The following is a 16,610-nucleotide window of genomic DNA, read 5'->3' on the forward strand; positions in this document are numbered from 1 at the left end:
TTAGATGAAATGATGATCAGTTCATCAGGGTAGGAAATTGGAAAAGGAACTGACTTTTGGGCGGGGCGATTATTCCTTCTTAAAGTCTCTCTCTCTCTCTCTCTCTCTCTCTCTCTCTCTCTCTCTCTCTCTCTCTCTCTCAACCCCTTTTCCACCCACCACTTTCATTGTCTTACCCTTCTGGGCGTGGTCCCTTAACTTATCCCCCTGTCCCTCTCCCTTCCCCCTTCTCCCCTTTCTTCTCTTTTCTCTTCTTTCTCCTTTGAGTCCTACTTAATTTCACCACCCTCTCCCAAACCTCCCCCCTTCCTCGTTATTGTCTCTTCTTATTCCTCTTGTTTTGAAACCACTAATATCTCTCTCTCTCTCTCTCTCTCTCTCTCTCTCTCTCTCTCTCTCTCTCTCTCTCTCTTCTCACACACACACACACACACACACACACACAGATTTCCTAAAAGTCTTTGATCCATTTTTACCAAATTTTCGTCCTTCCTATCATAGCCTATTTTTCCTTCCCCGTCCATATTCTTTATCGTTCCATGGTAACTGTTGCGCATTTCCATCCATGTTTTCACATGATGACATCGTTTTCCGTCTCATCTTCATCTTTGTTTTTATTATCATTCGTTACTTTAACTTTCCTATACATTGTATTGCAGTGTGCTTTATTCATTGCTCGTTTTTAATCTCATTTTGGCCTTTATTTTCACCACATGCTCGGAGGAACTTACTTTGCTACTTATCACCGCTATTATTTCCCCTATCCTCATCCTTTCTTACTACCCTTCTCCCATTCAACATTTTTATTCTTATATATTATAGCCCTTTCTCACGTCATATTCATCGTGTGACAGCCTTTATCCATCTGCCGTCTTCATTACCGGTTATCATTTTCGGTATATTGTGTTTTGACAGCAAACAGCCAAGGTTTGAAGTCGTTTACTTTATTCCTTTGCTTTTATATTTGTTTTGTGTTGATGGAACCATTTAACTATCGCAAGTTATTGTGTTTTACCACTTATTTATGTATTGAACTCGAGATGAAACCCACACGATCTGTTTTTGAACTTAAATTTCCTTCTATTATTCCTCCCTACTTGAATATGTAGGGTATACAGTACTTAGGCCTAAAAGTTGGTGCATGGTTGAGTTTGTGGTCACTGGGATGAAATTGCAGCCTATCAGATCTAATGGGAAATGTTTACGGTTAGTCGCAGCTATAATAACGTTAATTGAGCATATCAAGATAAAGAAAATGATATTGTATAGATAAGTAATTGCTTCCTGAGCTACGAGAACTTTCATGAAAGCCATTGCTTAACAGAGTTTACAGATATGCCAAGAGAAATTCGAATGGTATTTTGAATAACTAAATTTGATAAAAAAAAAAAAAAGTAAGATTCGTCTTTGACGGGCCAGGGTAAACTCCCCCACCACAGGGTCCAGTACTTTTACTATCCTCCCCTTATTAAAGAATGATGGAGAACTGCTTACCAACCCTACTAAACAGCCTTTGGTGTTGGTGTTCTCTTTCCTTTCACCTTGAGACACGTCTCGCCAGATTCGCTCCACGTTCAAGGAATATGAAAACGATTATAGGCAGGCGAGACAGTTGGGTGGAGAGGAGCCAGATGGATTTCCTTATCTCATGTGAGGTGTCTGGTGCACCTTGTAAACCCGATACATTTGATCGTTTCCCTTTTTGAAATAGTTTTTCTCTTTGATGAACTACAATATTGTGGAATGACTGTGCCTGTTCAAAGGCTTGCGCAAGTGTTCATTACAGGCAATTCCAGGCCAGTTTACTTCTGCGGTTCTCTCTTAAGTTGCTGAAGAACTGAATTTTAAGCTCTCCCGACAACACATACGCTGACAGGAAACAATCAGGCATTGTAATCTAGTGACATGTGTACATGGTAGTTAATCTGGTGGGTGTAGTTAGAGTGGAGAAGAGCATGTCTCTAGGAATCTCATTCCAGAATGCTCATAGAGAAACTGGAAGCGTAACACCTTTGGAGCCACCCTTTCTAAGGGGTAAAGTTGTATAGATATATATATATATATATATATATATATATATATATATATATATATATATATATATATATATATATATATATATATATATATATATATATATATATATATATATATATATATATATATATATATATATATATATATATATATATCGTGTGTGTGCACGCACGCGCAATTTTCGTATTCATACGTATGATCAGTGTTTAGCATCACTCAAGCTATTTTCATTTATCGTTCAACGTTTGATGGCAGTTGACGAACTGAAGTAGGCGTTTCCTATCAGGTATTCCACTAGCGAGTTGCCTCTTAGCAAAGGTTAGGGCTTCTGAGGGGGCTATGAAAGCTCACTGACTGAGGAACAAATGCCCTGAGAAAGGCGGTAAATGCTCATCATAGGGAAGTAATCTTCCAAGGCGGGTTAAATGGTCAGGGGCAGAGGAAGCAGATGCTCTACAAGGTTTGATAGAAAGGCCAAAGAGGGAAAGTAGATTTGCTCCCGTGATTGGGCGATAGATGATGAATAACAGGGCAATAGGTACTCAAAACGGGACGATAATTGCTCCAATTAGGGAGATACATTATCCAATGATGAGGATGATAAGCGCTCTAAAGAGCGGTGATACATTATGCTTCAGTGAAGGAAGATAGATGCTGTAAGATGGTGCTCGTATAGATGAGAGGTTGAGTAAATGCTCCAGTGATTTGGGAGTGATGCTAAATTGAGATTTATGGAAAGACATTTTGGGAACTGATCAGCTTGGCAGCAGGAGATTTTCGCATACGGATCCGATATATATACATATACACATATATATATATATATATATATATATATATATATATATATATTAAATATATTGTGTATGGATAGATATTTAGAAATTGTGTTACTCGTTATGATGCCATGCATACGAGATAGAGAGAGGAAGAAGGAGAGATGAGAGTGTGAGAATGTTGATAAAAATTATATTCCTAATAAGCAGGCAGCAAAGTTCCAAGCTCCAGCATTTTTCTCTATGCAGTGTAAGCATTTCGGATATCAACGGTTGCTCGTCATCAGTGTTTGTGTAAAGTTTTGGGATGCGGCAGTTTTAAGTTTCTGTAAGGAAAGACAATTTACTTAAACCCTGGAGGGCAATTATGCTAGTATTCCGGGAAACACAATATTGAATGATGCTTCAACACACAAACAAGTTGGTTGTTTGAGAAAGGGAATCCTGCTTCGGCAAACACAGAGCGGGATTCGTGTGTCCTGAGAAAAGTCGACGTACGTTGTGGGGCCTGTCTGAGGAGGGCCGGACGCCACTGTTCTGTCGATTTGTCAGAAACCACTTTTTCCTTGTTCTTTATTTGCCATGTTAAAGAAGTACAAAAAAGATGATTTTCTGTCTTTTGAATCAGTGGAATTTATTCTTATACAGTATACTGGTTTAAATGCGCTTCTAGTAATTGTTTTCTTAATCATTTATATTGCAGTTTGTATAGGAGTTGCCAGAAACTACATTTGTTTTCTTTAGCGCGCTTCCTTTTTGTCAAGAGAATTGTAATGGCTTATTATCTGTGACACGGAGTTTATGTTTTAGTTCAGTTTGTTTTTTTTTTTTTTTGTTTGTTTGTTTGTTTGTTTGTTAGCAAGATTGCGGGGTGGCCTTGTGACTGGCAGAAGGTGAAGTGTATTTTGAGAGAGATCTGGATCTGGGTTGTTAACACCCACCACCCCCGCCGCACACACACACACACAAATTTTAGTATGCTTGGATTTTTTAGCTTCAGTTTGTCTGTTTGATATTGTTCCCGTAGGATAAGTGACATGGCCTCCTGGTTTCATTTTGTGTCATATGAAAAGGAATATAACTTTTGTTTTAAATTTCTTTAGTTGAACTAGTCACGTCTATTTTATTGGTATTAGTTACAGAGGCATCTGGTTTTGCTATCTTTATTACGAATTTTTGTAGACTTCAGCCAAGACGTTACCAAGCACCACTTTTTTTTCATCGTGGATTTCTAGATACATTTCCTTATGCAGATGAGCTTTGTTCATTAATATGAATCAGTTGAATCAGTCACGTTTATTGTTGATTAATCACTTAGAAAGGATTCCGAAACCTGCTCTGTATTCCTCATCACGTACAGGATATTGTAGGAGCATGTGAGAGGGTATCATATACTGCTCTTTTGGGTGAGGCGGCTGGAATACAAAGGTATTGGTGTAGAAATATAATTAATCTGAATTTCATCTTATTTTTAATCAAGTGTTTGTTATAATTAAAAGAATTCCATTTATTGGTCTTCATGTGTTCCCTTTTATATTCGTATTTTCGTACAGTGCATTGCCTTTCTCAGCCGGGATAATTTATTCATAGTCATGTGAATGACTCAATGTTAGATACACAGTAATCAATCTGTAACCATTCATTCATTATTGGATATCCTGTATTATATTATCAGATTATCGTTATGTTGGTGAGACCTTGAAGGTTTCTTGTTTTCCCGAATTACTTCGTAGTCATACCTATTCGTAGTCTGATAACAAATTCGTTCCGGATATGCACCGGCTGACGATATTTTGTGACTGGATAAAACTAGCTGTAAAAGGCTAAAAAAAAAAAAAAAAAAAAAAAAACGGACGGGCAGTATCTTAACCTCTGTACTCACTTTTCTAAGGGTGAAAGGTATATGATTCATTCAAACACATACACATGTATATATTGTGTATATGTACTGTATATATATATTATTATTATATAAATAAATAAGTTTGCATGCCTTAGCCTTTGTCACTCCAGAAGATATTAATCTTTTTAGTTTCAGAAGTCTTGTAAGATGAGGGTGTTACCTCAGTGCCCTTTTCTACTCTGGCTGCAATCTACCAGTCGACTAATTACCTGATATTTATTCATTGCTGAGGTCATCAGAGACAACAGTAAGTCATTTAATATATATATATATATATATATATATATATATATATATATATATATATATATATATATTATACATATGTATATATGTGCGCACGCGCGCATGATTGACTTCTGATAAAATTGATAAAGATGAGATATGGAGTTTGCTGAGCATGTATGGTGTAGAAATAATTCGATTGTTTCATAGTATATTTTATGATGTAAGCAAAGCTTTTGTTGGGAAACGTAAATAGGATGGTGTCTGTTCAGATGTAAAAGGTGGTCTCTGTCATTGCTGTTTAAAGTTTTTAAGGCTGGGTAATGAGAGAGCCAGGAAAGAGCTGGAGTTGTATGTACTAGTTTGAGTGATAAAATTAATGAATGGAGAGTGGCTGTTGTTTTCGCATGGTAGAGATAGTTGGGAATAGTGAAGGAAACTGCAAATACTGGAGAAACTGTTTTCGGATGGTGGGCAAGGGAATGGTTTGTCCATGCAGGTATTTGTGACTAAATTCAACGGATGATGATAGGGGTCACAGAGTATTTAAAGCAGGGTCTCTTCAGAAGGTTTGGAGAGGGTAAGGAGTGTCACTTGAATAAAGATTTATGTATTGAGGGATTGTTGAGTTGACTCTCGTTTCCGGATGAAGTGTGGATGGTGAATGCTAAGTGTAGAAAAAAGTGGAATTTAGGTTTGAAACGACAAGGAATGTTGGGATGATAAGAACTGGCAAAAAGGTTAACGTAGATGAATCAAGGTGTTTTAATGTTGCTTGGTCATTTGGAGACAATGTAGGATGGTAAACTGGTAAAAAGAGCGTAATTATTAAGAAGTTTTAGGAAGAAGGAGGAAAGGTATACCACTGAGCATAGGTGCAATATTGCAGCGGGATCGCATGTTGTTATGTCCTCTTATAATGGAATGGCATTCGCACTGATAGGATTTTTTTTTTTTAACAAGAATTCAACCATATGTACGCCACGAGGATCGGGAAAACTTAATTGATTCTGGTTCGTAATCTTATGTACACTCGGCAAGGAAAGTGAGGATACAGTTTTCATTAGATTTCGTTCATCGAATTTTGATTTTTTTCTTACGGAAAACACATAATCTCAGTAAATTTACTCTAGGATATGAAAATACAATGCAAATTATATCATAAATGTTAAATCTGCAAAACAAAAATGTTCAGATACTTAAAAACACCATGCATGTCCGAAGTAATCAGAATTTCTCAGATGACTTCGTTCATAGAGATCTAAAAGATAGTGTGTGGATATCTCAGTGTAGTACTGTTTATCAAAACGGCAATATTTACTCGTTTTCTGTTATGAACAAGCTTATTATTGCATCATCATAATGAGGTAATGATAATTTCTTTAATTTTTACACATTCATATTTGTATTTCACGGTGTTAAAAGTCAGCTGGAATTAATGGCAGTAAATGTTGTGACAGCTAGGGTAGGTTGACCAAATCCGCAAGAGCGTTCCCTGTGATGTGAGGAGCAGCGGGAGAACTTCGGCGGGAAAACACAAGTAACGATGTTTCTTGACGTTGCCATAGTCTCTCTCTCTCTCTCTCTCTCTCTCTCTCTCTCTCTCTCTCCATTGCTAAAACATACTATACAAATATAGTATCGCTCATTCTCTAAAAGAAAAAAATAATGAAATGAGTAGCTCTACATATAGACCTAGGCTTACACAACAGCAACTCTCTCTCTCTCTCTCTCTCTCTCTCTCTCTCTCTCTCTCTCTCTCTCTCTCATCATAACATTGCATTCATTCCTTTATTGTTCTCCACGTTTTTCGTTGGGCATTGCTCAAATTTAACTCTTGATTACATTATGGAAGATCGCGTTTCCGATTATGCAAGCATTCTGTTCATTGTGGTGTCATAAATTCATTTGTGTAAGGTTACTTGGTAGGTTATGTCCAAAAATGTTTATTTTGCTCAGAACTGTCGCTGCAAATTACAACTTGAATGAATACTGTAAATCTTACTACTGCATTTAAGTATCAACGATTTCAGAACTGTAGAATATGGTTGAAAATTACAGGAGGTCAATAAAAAAACAAACACAATAAGACTGAAGCTCCTCACCTTTCTAAAGTTGCCAGATGTCGCATTGTTGAGCAATATATGTCCGAAGATTTAAAAAAACTGTATGCTAACTTTCCTTGTAGTCTCTGAAGAGGTCGGGCTAAAGAACAGCTGAGAAGTCAGCTGAGGTGGAGTTGCGGCCAGAGGCGTGTAGTTAAGTGTACAAGCAGAGATGATTGTTATGCATTTGTAACCTTCATAAAATGTTCGCTTTTAAACCTTTAAATACAGCATCTCAGATCTTAAAAACTACTGATGTTAGAGGGCTGAAAATTGGTATGTTGATCATCCACCCTCCACCCATCAGACATACAAAATTGCAGCCCTCTAGCCTCAGTAGTTTTTATTTTATTTAAGGTTAAAGTTAGCCATGGTCGTGTGTCTGGTACCGCAATAACCACTGCCGACTGAGAGTTTCATGAGCCGTGGCTAAGAGTTTCATACAGCATTGTACGCTGTACAGAAAACTCGATTGTGCCGAAGAAACTTCGGCGCATGTTTTTACTTGTTCATATATTTAATAGTCAGTAAATCATGCTTAATCATTATATCTTGTTTCAGCCCATGGCATGTATAATTTCTTCAATCACCCTTTCAGTTAGAAGCAATTAAAACTGGAAAGCAATTCAAAAGCTTATACCTCTGCCAGCGCAAAATAAATAATTAAATGAAGTGAATAAGTAAATAAAAAGTATTTATTCAGCACGGATAGCTGGACCAATATGAAATCTGATCAATGGCTTCTTCTAAGTATCCTAGAAAGAGTCAGTCAGACGGACAATCACGGATAAATTCTGAAATGGAAGGCTTGTTAGTATCTAAATATCACTCTTAGACTCATGCCATGGCAACCCGCTGCATACAAACAAAAACCAACCTGTCCACGTCTTTGATGTAAACATAACCCAAACATAATCCCAGATCACATGTGGCAGATCTCTCGACCCAGTTTAATCAAAGGTCACTGACCGCTTGGAAGGAAGGGGTCGTCTTCGATTTCATAGCATCACTATTTTGGTGGTTCTTTTTCCTACTCTGCTCAAAAGAAATAAACGTAAACACAAGGAAAAATTATTTACAGGGATTCAGGAAAATGTAATTTACCCGAAATGGTTGATATTTCTTTTACAAATATACATTCATTGCCAAGCTTGAAAAATATTTTAATAGCTGATATTTTTCTATGGGAAACAAAACAACAGAAAATATGTAAAAACGGTATTGTTTTCCTGTCAATCGTGACTGTAGGTAGCGCGTGTTGAAAACGTCTGCAAACTCTCCTGCAAATGCCTGGGTAACACGGAAGCGAGCGTCGGAAATGTTTCAAAAGATCAGGCAGCAATACGTCAGCATGTAATCCTGAAACAGCAAAATGAGTGGAAGGAATGTGAAGCGCTCGCAACAAAATTAGACGAAATTGGATTGTCCCTTCCATGACAAGTTGTTGGTTTTACGATCTCTGAAATGACGAATGACTCTGTCATTTCTGTAAGTAGCAGTAATAACAATCACTATTATTATTATTATTATTATTATTATTATTATTATTATTATTATTATTTGCCACCATACTTCACAAATATGTTTACACGTGTCCCGCACTAAATCTAACGTTCTATATGTTGTACAGAAAGTATTGATAAAGTTTATTAAATAAAACTTTATGTTGGTATCATTATAAAGTTTATTTAAAGAGACCCTGTAGTGAATTCATTGCAAGCTTATTATGAAGTGTATTGTAGTAACACAGTAAGGTTTATTAGGAGGAAAATGGCCAAATTGCATAATCGTTTTACGGGAAACTGTCGTGAAGATTTCCACCACAACAGGATCCTGGGGACAAATTCTTAACGTTAACTTTCATTTGTCAGAGCCAGTTAGAGCTGGAGAAGGCTCTGGTTAAATCGGTTTCAAGTCCAGGCGGCTCTGAGTTGGCTTTAGTTGACAGCGAGTGAGAGGTGGGGCTGAAATCCCTTCGGTACGTCGACATTGCAAGGCAGGCTTCACAGATATATTAAATAATAATAATAATAATAATAATAATAATAATAATTATTATTATTATTATTATTATTATTATTATTATTATTATTATTATTATTATAAAGAATATGAAAGGAAATTCATCTTCATCTTCATTATCATTATTATTGTTATTATTTTGAAAGAGAAGGGTAAATTATGCTCATCAGCATGATTTCTATGGCTGTCATTATTAGGAAGTTATTATTATTATTATTATTATTATTATTATTATTATTATTATTGTTGTTGTTGTTGTTGTTGTAAAGAAGTGAAAAGAAACAACGCATCCCTCTTACACAAATACAAAACCACAGTTTTAACAGTACAGCTGGAGCCATGTTGTCTAGGAAGTTTCTTTTATTTTGTTTTAATACGGGAGACGCTAGTAAATGTGGCTTTTTATTTATGAAGATGTTGCGAATATAGATTTAATCTTTTAAATCTTTTGTGTATTAAAAAGCATAAAAGTCTGTTATATATTTATTTATGTATTTCCAGCGGTGTAAATCTGATCGGCTATTTTCGCACACACACCCTGAGTATATATATATATATATATATATATATATATATATATATATATATATATATATATATATATATATATATATATATATATATTTTATATATCATCATAGAAAAGTTTTAAAGAGTTGCTATTTCGCTGGTGAGTAGAATAACAAAACAAGACAAAAACGTCTGCAAGGACACTGAAAGCAATCTTCAGGTCAGAACACCTAAAATAGGTTATGCTTGGTTACGCTTGCGCGCATACGACGGTATGAAGTTGAAAACGTCTTTCAGTAATTCATGAATGACAAACAAAACGCATAAAGACGGTAGAAACCCTCACCAAGGATTCTTTTTTATTTTGTAAGACGAATAGGTTTTAATGGTTTCTGGAGCAAAATTTAATGAGACTGGCAACCTAATAACTTTTTCCTAGCCCAGGACGGAATAAACAAGAAAGTATGGAAGTGCTAGGCTTGAACACGAGGGAGCGAAAGACCTTTTTGCCTCTTGAAAAAATAGAAATTATGTTGATCACCGCTTAGAGATCTTTTTATTATTTATTTGCTATGGACAGCTGAAGTAGCTGTAGAAAGAGAGAATAATATTTAACAAAACGCTCCTGCCGTACAACTTTTATGTACTGCATGCAGCTATGGAGAGTTGCCTGTTAAATAGTTATACTTCATAGCTTTGTGGTTCTAAAATTGCTACGTAAAAAGAGAGAGAGAGAGAACATTATTGTGCATGTATGTGTGTCTGTGTGTGTGTGTGTGTGTGTGTGTGTGTGTGTGAGAGAGAGAGAGAGAGAGAGAGAGAAGAGAAACTCAGCTACGCCAAATATGGTGTTTTGATCAATCGGGGAGCTGCATTGCGTATCTTGAGATCTTCCGTCCAGTGTGTGGCTTATTTGCTGAGGCAGTGAGAGTGGAGCTATTGGTGTTGTGGGAAATATTTCCATACAATGAAGTATGAAACTAGTTCGTTATCTGATCCATTTGGAAACATGTCCGTAGTCACAGTGCGCGTGTTGTAGTAATTTATTTGAATGAAATTTTGTGCAGTAAAAGATTTATAAAGGACGGATAGAAAGGGGCCGTAAAGAACACTCAGATGCACAGATATTCCATATGCAAAACGAATAGACACACGGAGAAGAGATGGAGACAAAGAAGGCTACACGATTGTCTGCCAAAGAGACATAAAAGACAGGCAAGTGGACAGAGAAATAACGCACATCAGTACAGTGGTAGCACATGAGCACACACACACACAACAAACCAGTTGACCGATAGGGCCTATAATAAGGACAACTCGCGAAGCTTAGTTTTACAGCAAGGAAGACTGTGCGGATCAGGCATCGTTGTCGCGAAGAATGTTGGGGAAACTTTCTTGCAAATTTATTTGTTTTTTCCATGTGGTGGGGCCACACGCAAGTGTTTCATTTTCATGTTGTTCGTTGGTGCATGCATTTTGATTACAGGTTTCCGTCAAAACTAGCCATTAAGAGTTTTTTCTTATCTTTGCAGATCCCTCTCGTGGACCGAAGCAGACATCTTCCAAGCAGCTGTGTAAAAACAAGCATTACTGTGTGGTGCTCATGTGCATGCAGTAGACCTTACTCATGGCAGGTTCAGGTTTCTTCCATATCCTTCCTCACATAACGCACACTTCGTTGCATTTGAAGCTATAGCTGTATCTCAAGGAAAACCTCGCTTTTGTGGAACTTTCGGTTTCCAATATAGTCACCTACTTAATAATGAAGTAGTTTTCTTGTTTGTATATGAGCACATTTGTTCTTTAGTGAGGCAGAGTCAGTTTTGATGTCATTGACAGTTAGTTACTGGTTGTAGAAATTTTGAATTAATATTTAAAGTGGTATTTATAAACACTTCAAGAGCATCCGTTGTCAGTGAATGTAAATTTCCTAGATATGTGATAGGTATGTGAATGCCCATTAGGTGTGGGCTTAGTTTGATTAGAATAGCTGAATTTTACTGCTAAGCGTAAGTTAACTTGTTCAGATGTGACGTGCCTTCTTTTAGCATCAGAGTATATTTTGTGACACAAGGAGTTGCAACACCTCCCAAGAATACGACCCAGCAGAATATTGATTGCATTAAGCTACCTCACCTTGTCTGCATTTGGTGGATTTACAGTTTTCCCGAGGGCAGTCTTGTGTACATACATCCCGTAGTATTTACGTCAGCATCGTTATTTGTTACAATAGAGATATTTAATAATAGATATTGTGAAGATGTTTAGAGTTTTAAATGTACTTGGCTAAGAGATGATTTAGGAAGTGTCGAAGATCATTTCTGGTTTTGGATGTCAGTACATGCAAGTTCTAATGTTTGGTAAGGCTTCAGGAATAGCATTTAGAACTCTAGAACTGCTTACGTTTTCTATGTATATATGAATTTTGTGTCCTAAAGTGCCTGCCAGTGCTTCAACCCTTGTAATGCTACTCTGTGACATGTTTTGCATTATAGGAGAGCCATTCTAGAACCCTTCTAGAACCACCAGGTTTTACTCTGTCATAACTCTGTGCTAGAAATTTATGCTTGTTAGTGAACCATTCTAGAATTATTCTGGAAGCACCAGCCCTTACTCTGCCAGTTGAAACCAGCTGATATAAATACCAAGAGCCTGTCGGGATATTTTATGAAGTGTGCTAATCTCCAAGAAGCCGCCCAAATTCAAAATGGCCGCACATCAGATGATAGCTACGCTTGTGTTCCGTCTTCTTCTTCCCATTGTCCTAGGAATATGTGAGTATAAATATGGCCATTTTTTTATTTATCTTATCTTCATAGATTGCTAACCAGGAGCTGTAAACTTTACGAATGTATCTTTCAAAATTGTTTTTTCTGGAAAGGATGCTCCGAGGTTTGGCTGTGTATAGACAGAACACTATATACTGAATATATATATATATATATATATATATATATATATATATATATATATATATATATATATATATATATATATACATATATACAGTGACCTTTTAACGTCTCTATTTCCTCACTATTTGTCTCCTCAAAAGCCTTAAATCTAAATGAAGGAACCCTGACATACGTGGAAAGACTCAAACCTATAAAGACGACATGTCAGAGTAAGTTTACCCTTAACCTGACGTTAGAGATCTTCATTTAGTTTTAAGGTTGCGTGGTGACGAGCGTATCCAAAAAGTGTCACGAAATTGAGTAGGAGTCAATATGACAGTTACAGAAACATGCACATAAATGAGTAAACATCATTAGAGTTACGCGTGATGATCATGATGAGATATGTTCTTGGCCACGCAAGGAAAAACTAAAAGCATGACTGGAACTAGTACTGTCGTCTTTTGACATCGTCAGACTTACAATATAATTTATGTATGTATGTATATATGTATATATATATATATATATATATATATATATATATATATATATATATATATATATATATATATATATATATATATATGAAATTTTTATCACACCGTGATTTATATACAATCATGAAGCTACAAATGTCGCTTAATATCAAATTCACGCTACCTCGGGAATATCCCCGATGGTGAATTATCACTGAAGGGGAATTTATAAATGATAAATGGACTGGTACTGCCGAGTCTCGAACCCACGACTCAGATACTTAAACAGCGACTCCAGTCGGGTAGCGGGGGTATTCCCGAGGTAGCGTGAATTTGATATTAAGCGACATTTGTAGCTTCATGATTGTATGTATGTATATATATATATATATATATATATATATATATATATATATATATATATATATGTGTGTGTGTGTGTGTGTGTGTGTGTGTGTATGTGTATGTGTGTGTTTGTGTGTGTGTTTATGCGTTAATAGCATGCTGTGTGTACGTATTCATGACATATTTTTCTGAAAGACTTTGCTTCTCTCCCAAGATGAAGGTGTGTTTGTGTTTATGTTTGTGTATACTGTATATGCACGCAAATTTACAGAAGTTTACATAGGTGCATGTAAAGCAAGAACGTGTACGATTAACCGTCCCTTTGAAGTTGCTTGTAGAGCCTTGACATGCTTGGTTCTGTGCTTTAATCTCTTTCTGAACTGGAGAAAGATTCTGCTTGAGGAGCTTCAGCCACAGCCAGTGGCTTCTTGAAAGCAATAGGCCAAAATATCAAAGGTCATGGTAGGGTTCTCTCTCTCTCTCTCTCTCTCTCTCTCTCTCTCTCTCTCTCTCTCTCTCTCTCTCTCTCATGGGACGTCTATGGCGTCTACTTCCTTAGGGAAATTTTATGTGGCTATTCATGTGATAGGGAAAGAAGGTCTAAATTTTTTTTATTATACATTCTACATAACATTAGTCGGTCCTTTATGATCAGAAGCAGTATAGTTTTCCATTACATTGCTATGTTATATTGGAACTTTTAAACCTCACATAAACACGCACTGGCATTCAATTATTCCGCTTGCATACTTTATATATCGACTCATTAGACTTTTATATTATATTATAGAATATATATATATATATATATATATATATATATATATATATATATATATATATATATATATATATATATAGGCGCGTGTGTGTGTATATATATATATATGTATGTATATATGTATGTATTTATAATGTGATTATGTATAGTATGTGTAAACAATATAACTAAGTTTAGGGGTGACTTATTGTAGCACCCATTAAGATTAAATGAAAATTAATACCGTCTGCTCATACGCTTTGTACTGTCGTAGTCGCTGGTTTGTCAAAATATTGATAGACTCAACGAATCCGTCTCTTGAAATACGGCCAAAAGATTTTTGAGAGGACTTTTTATTGCAGTTATTGTTCTTATAGTTGTTCGGTCATCAAAATACGTTCATCATATTATCTTGTCTTACATATTGCTCTTCGTTTAAGCGTATTATCGGCACAGACCCTATGTACCCTTCCTTTCTACATCCGGGGACTTTGTTTTTACAATCCCCAAGCGAGGAAAGGAATGTCATGGGGCGGTTCCTTAATACCCCAGTATGTATGTAACTTATAGCCTGTACTGTGATTATGTACCTGGTTGTTAATCAACTTTTGTAGGTTGCAGAGGATGTTTAAAGTAAGATATCAGTAATGATTGCGCTATCAAATGTTATACTATCAAAGCCTCATTCAAAAACAATGGGAGGCCTAGACGAGGTAACCTTCACCCCCACCTTGATTTAAACCGTCCATTAGATGTTATCGTCATTCTCTCTCTCTCTCTCTCTCTCTCTCTCTCTCTCTCTCTCTCTCTCTCTCTCTCTCTCTCAGCGGTACACCACTATAATAATGAATCGCATTAGAAGACACCACGCTATTTCTGGATCGCAGAAATCTAAATGACTCACCACTAGCTATTTTGATATGGAGTATCCGGTTCGGCACAGAAGTGATAGTGGTAACGAGAGACACGTTGAAGGAGAGAGAGAATTCGGACAAAATGACAGGCATCTGTCTGTTCGAGTATAAGAGAGAGAGAGAGAGAGAGAGAGAGAGAGAGAGAGAGAGAGAGAGAGAGAGCGACCGTACAGAATGACAGATATATACCGTCCTAGCAGGAAAGGGAGCAAATAAGTAAATTAATTGACGGGAAAAAGATGCAGGAGACAGAAAAGGAAAGGTAAAAAGACACTCTAGCTGAAAGATAGAACAAGATGAACTTAATTTCATGGCCCAGTATATTATACAGATAAGTGTTTAGAGAAAGGTACACTGACAATCACATGAAGGCAGATAGCAAGTATTCGTGAGTACTCCCCGCCCTTCATACCTCATTTAGTACTATTCTTTAGTGAATGATGCCACGCCTTATCCTCAGACAGAACATGATTCTTAAAATTTGTATAGTTACTGCCAAACTCACACACACACACGCACACATCTTGCCTCACCAGTTAGAGACACTAGACCGACCTCAGGTGTACTTAAATACATAGGAATCGCGAGAGTGCGTGCAAGATGTAGGAACTTGATGCATTGTGGGTAAAAAGGTTTTGTGCGCTGCTGAGGAGCCTTTTGTGTTGATGTATAATGCGGCTAATATAGAATTTTTCTGCAGTTGGGGTTCATTAACGATTCATCAGTTTTGATGTAAATGTGGTATTAGTCAGGGTTTGTTCCTTTCTCGGGAGCCACCCTCTGTTCGTTTCAACGGCGTACTGTTAAATATATACAAAATATCATATACAACTAGGAGTTACAAAACTTAACACTAAGTTGATAATGTGAGGATGGGTTGAATTCAATTCTAAGTGCAGACGCTGAATTAGAAAGGATTTGAACGGCAAAATCGAAATCCTCTTAGAAGTTTCTTGATAACTGAATGGATAAATCACTTCACTTTCATCTGCGTATCAAACCCAAAAGGCATAGGCTCGAAACCTGCCCGGAGCAGATGTGCTCATCATTTATAATTCCCTTTGGGTGTAAGTTATTCCACGAGTACAGTGTTTCGATATCTGTGGGTACTTGTGGTCCATTTGAAATATATATATATATATATATATATATATATATATATATATATATATATATATATATATATATATATATATATACATATACACACACACGCATAAAATGTGATTTGTGCGTACGTACATGTGTCGTTGTGTATTTATATACTAGAGGTATAAGTTCTTGTGGTTTTCAACAACTTCGCTTGATGTTGCTAGGTAATTTCATCTCCCTTAGCAGTCTGCAAAGAAACGTCAACAATCTATCCGCCCACCGTTTGCCATAAGTTCCCAGCACACTCAGTGCCACCCCCGCCGAGCAATGCGTCTGCAGGGGAGACGAGGTGTGTGGGTGGGTTGGCTGAAGTGGACAGTGTACCCGTTTCTTGTTTATACGTTTGTGTTTGGGGAGAGACCTTTTTACGACACTGTTTTCTTATATTTTCTTGTCACTTAATGGTACCATCGTTATTCTCTACTTTATATATATATATATATATATATATATATATATATATATATATATATATATATATATATATA

At 36.5% G+C, this 16,610-nt stretch overlaps 1 protein-coding gene across 8 annotated transcripts in view; it reads left to right on the forward strand.

Moving 5' to 3' along the window:
- The window catches only part of Piezo (piezo type mechanosensitive ion channel component), a 366,537-nt gene that overhangs the window by 27,101 nt on the left and 322,826 nt on the right, over positions 1-16,610 (forward strand). For all 8 annotated transcript variants that reach the window (XM_067091426.1, XM_067091428.1, XM_067091429.1 and 5 more), the window contains exon 3: positions 11,111-12,352. In XM_067091426.1, the coding sequence (XP_066947527.1) occupies positions 12,286-12,352 (67 nt within the window). In that variant the 5' untranslated portion in view covers positions 11,111-12,285. The remainder of the gene's footprint in view (positions 1-11,110; positions 12,353-16,610) is intronic.

This window comes from Macrobrachium rosenbergii, chromosome 48 (assembly GCF_040412425.1).
Source record: "Macrobrachium rosenbergii isolate ZJJX-2024 chromosome 48, ASM4041242v1, whole genome shotgun sequence".
Lineage (NCBI taxonomy): Eukaryota > Metazoa > Arthropoda > Malacostraca > Decapoda > Palaemonidae > Macrobrachium > Macrobrachium rosenbergii.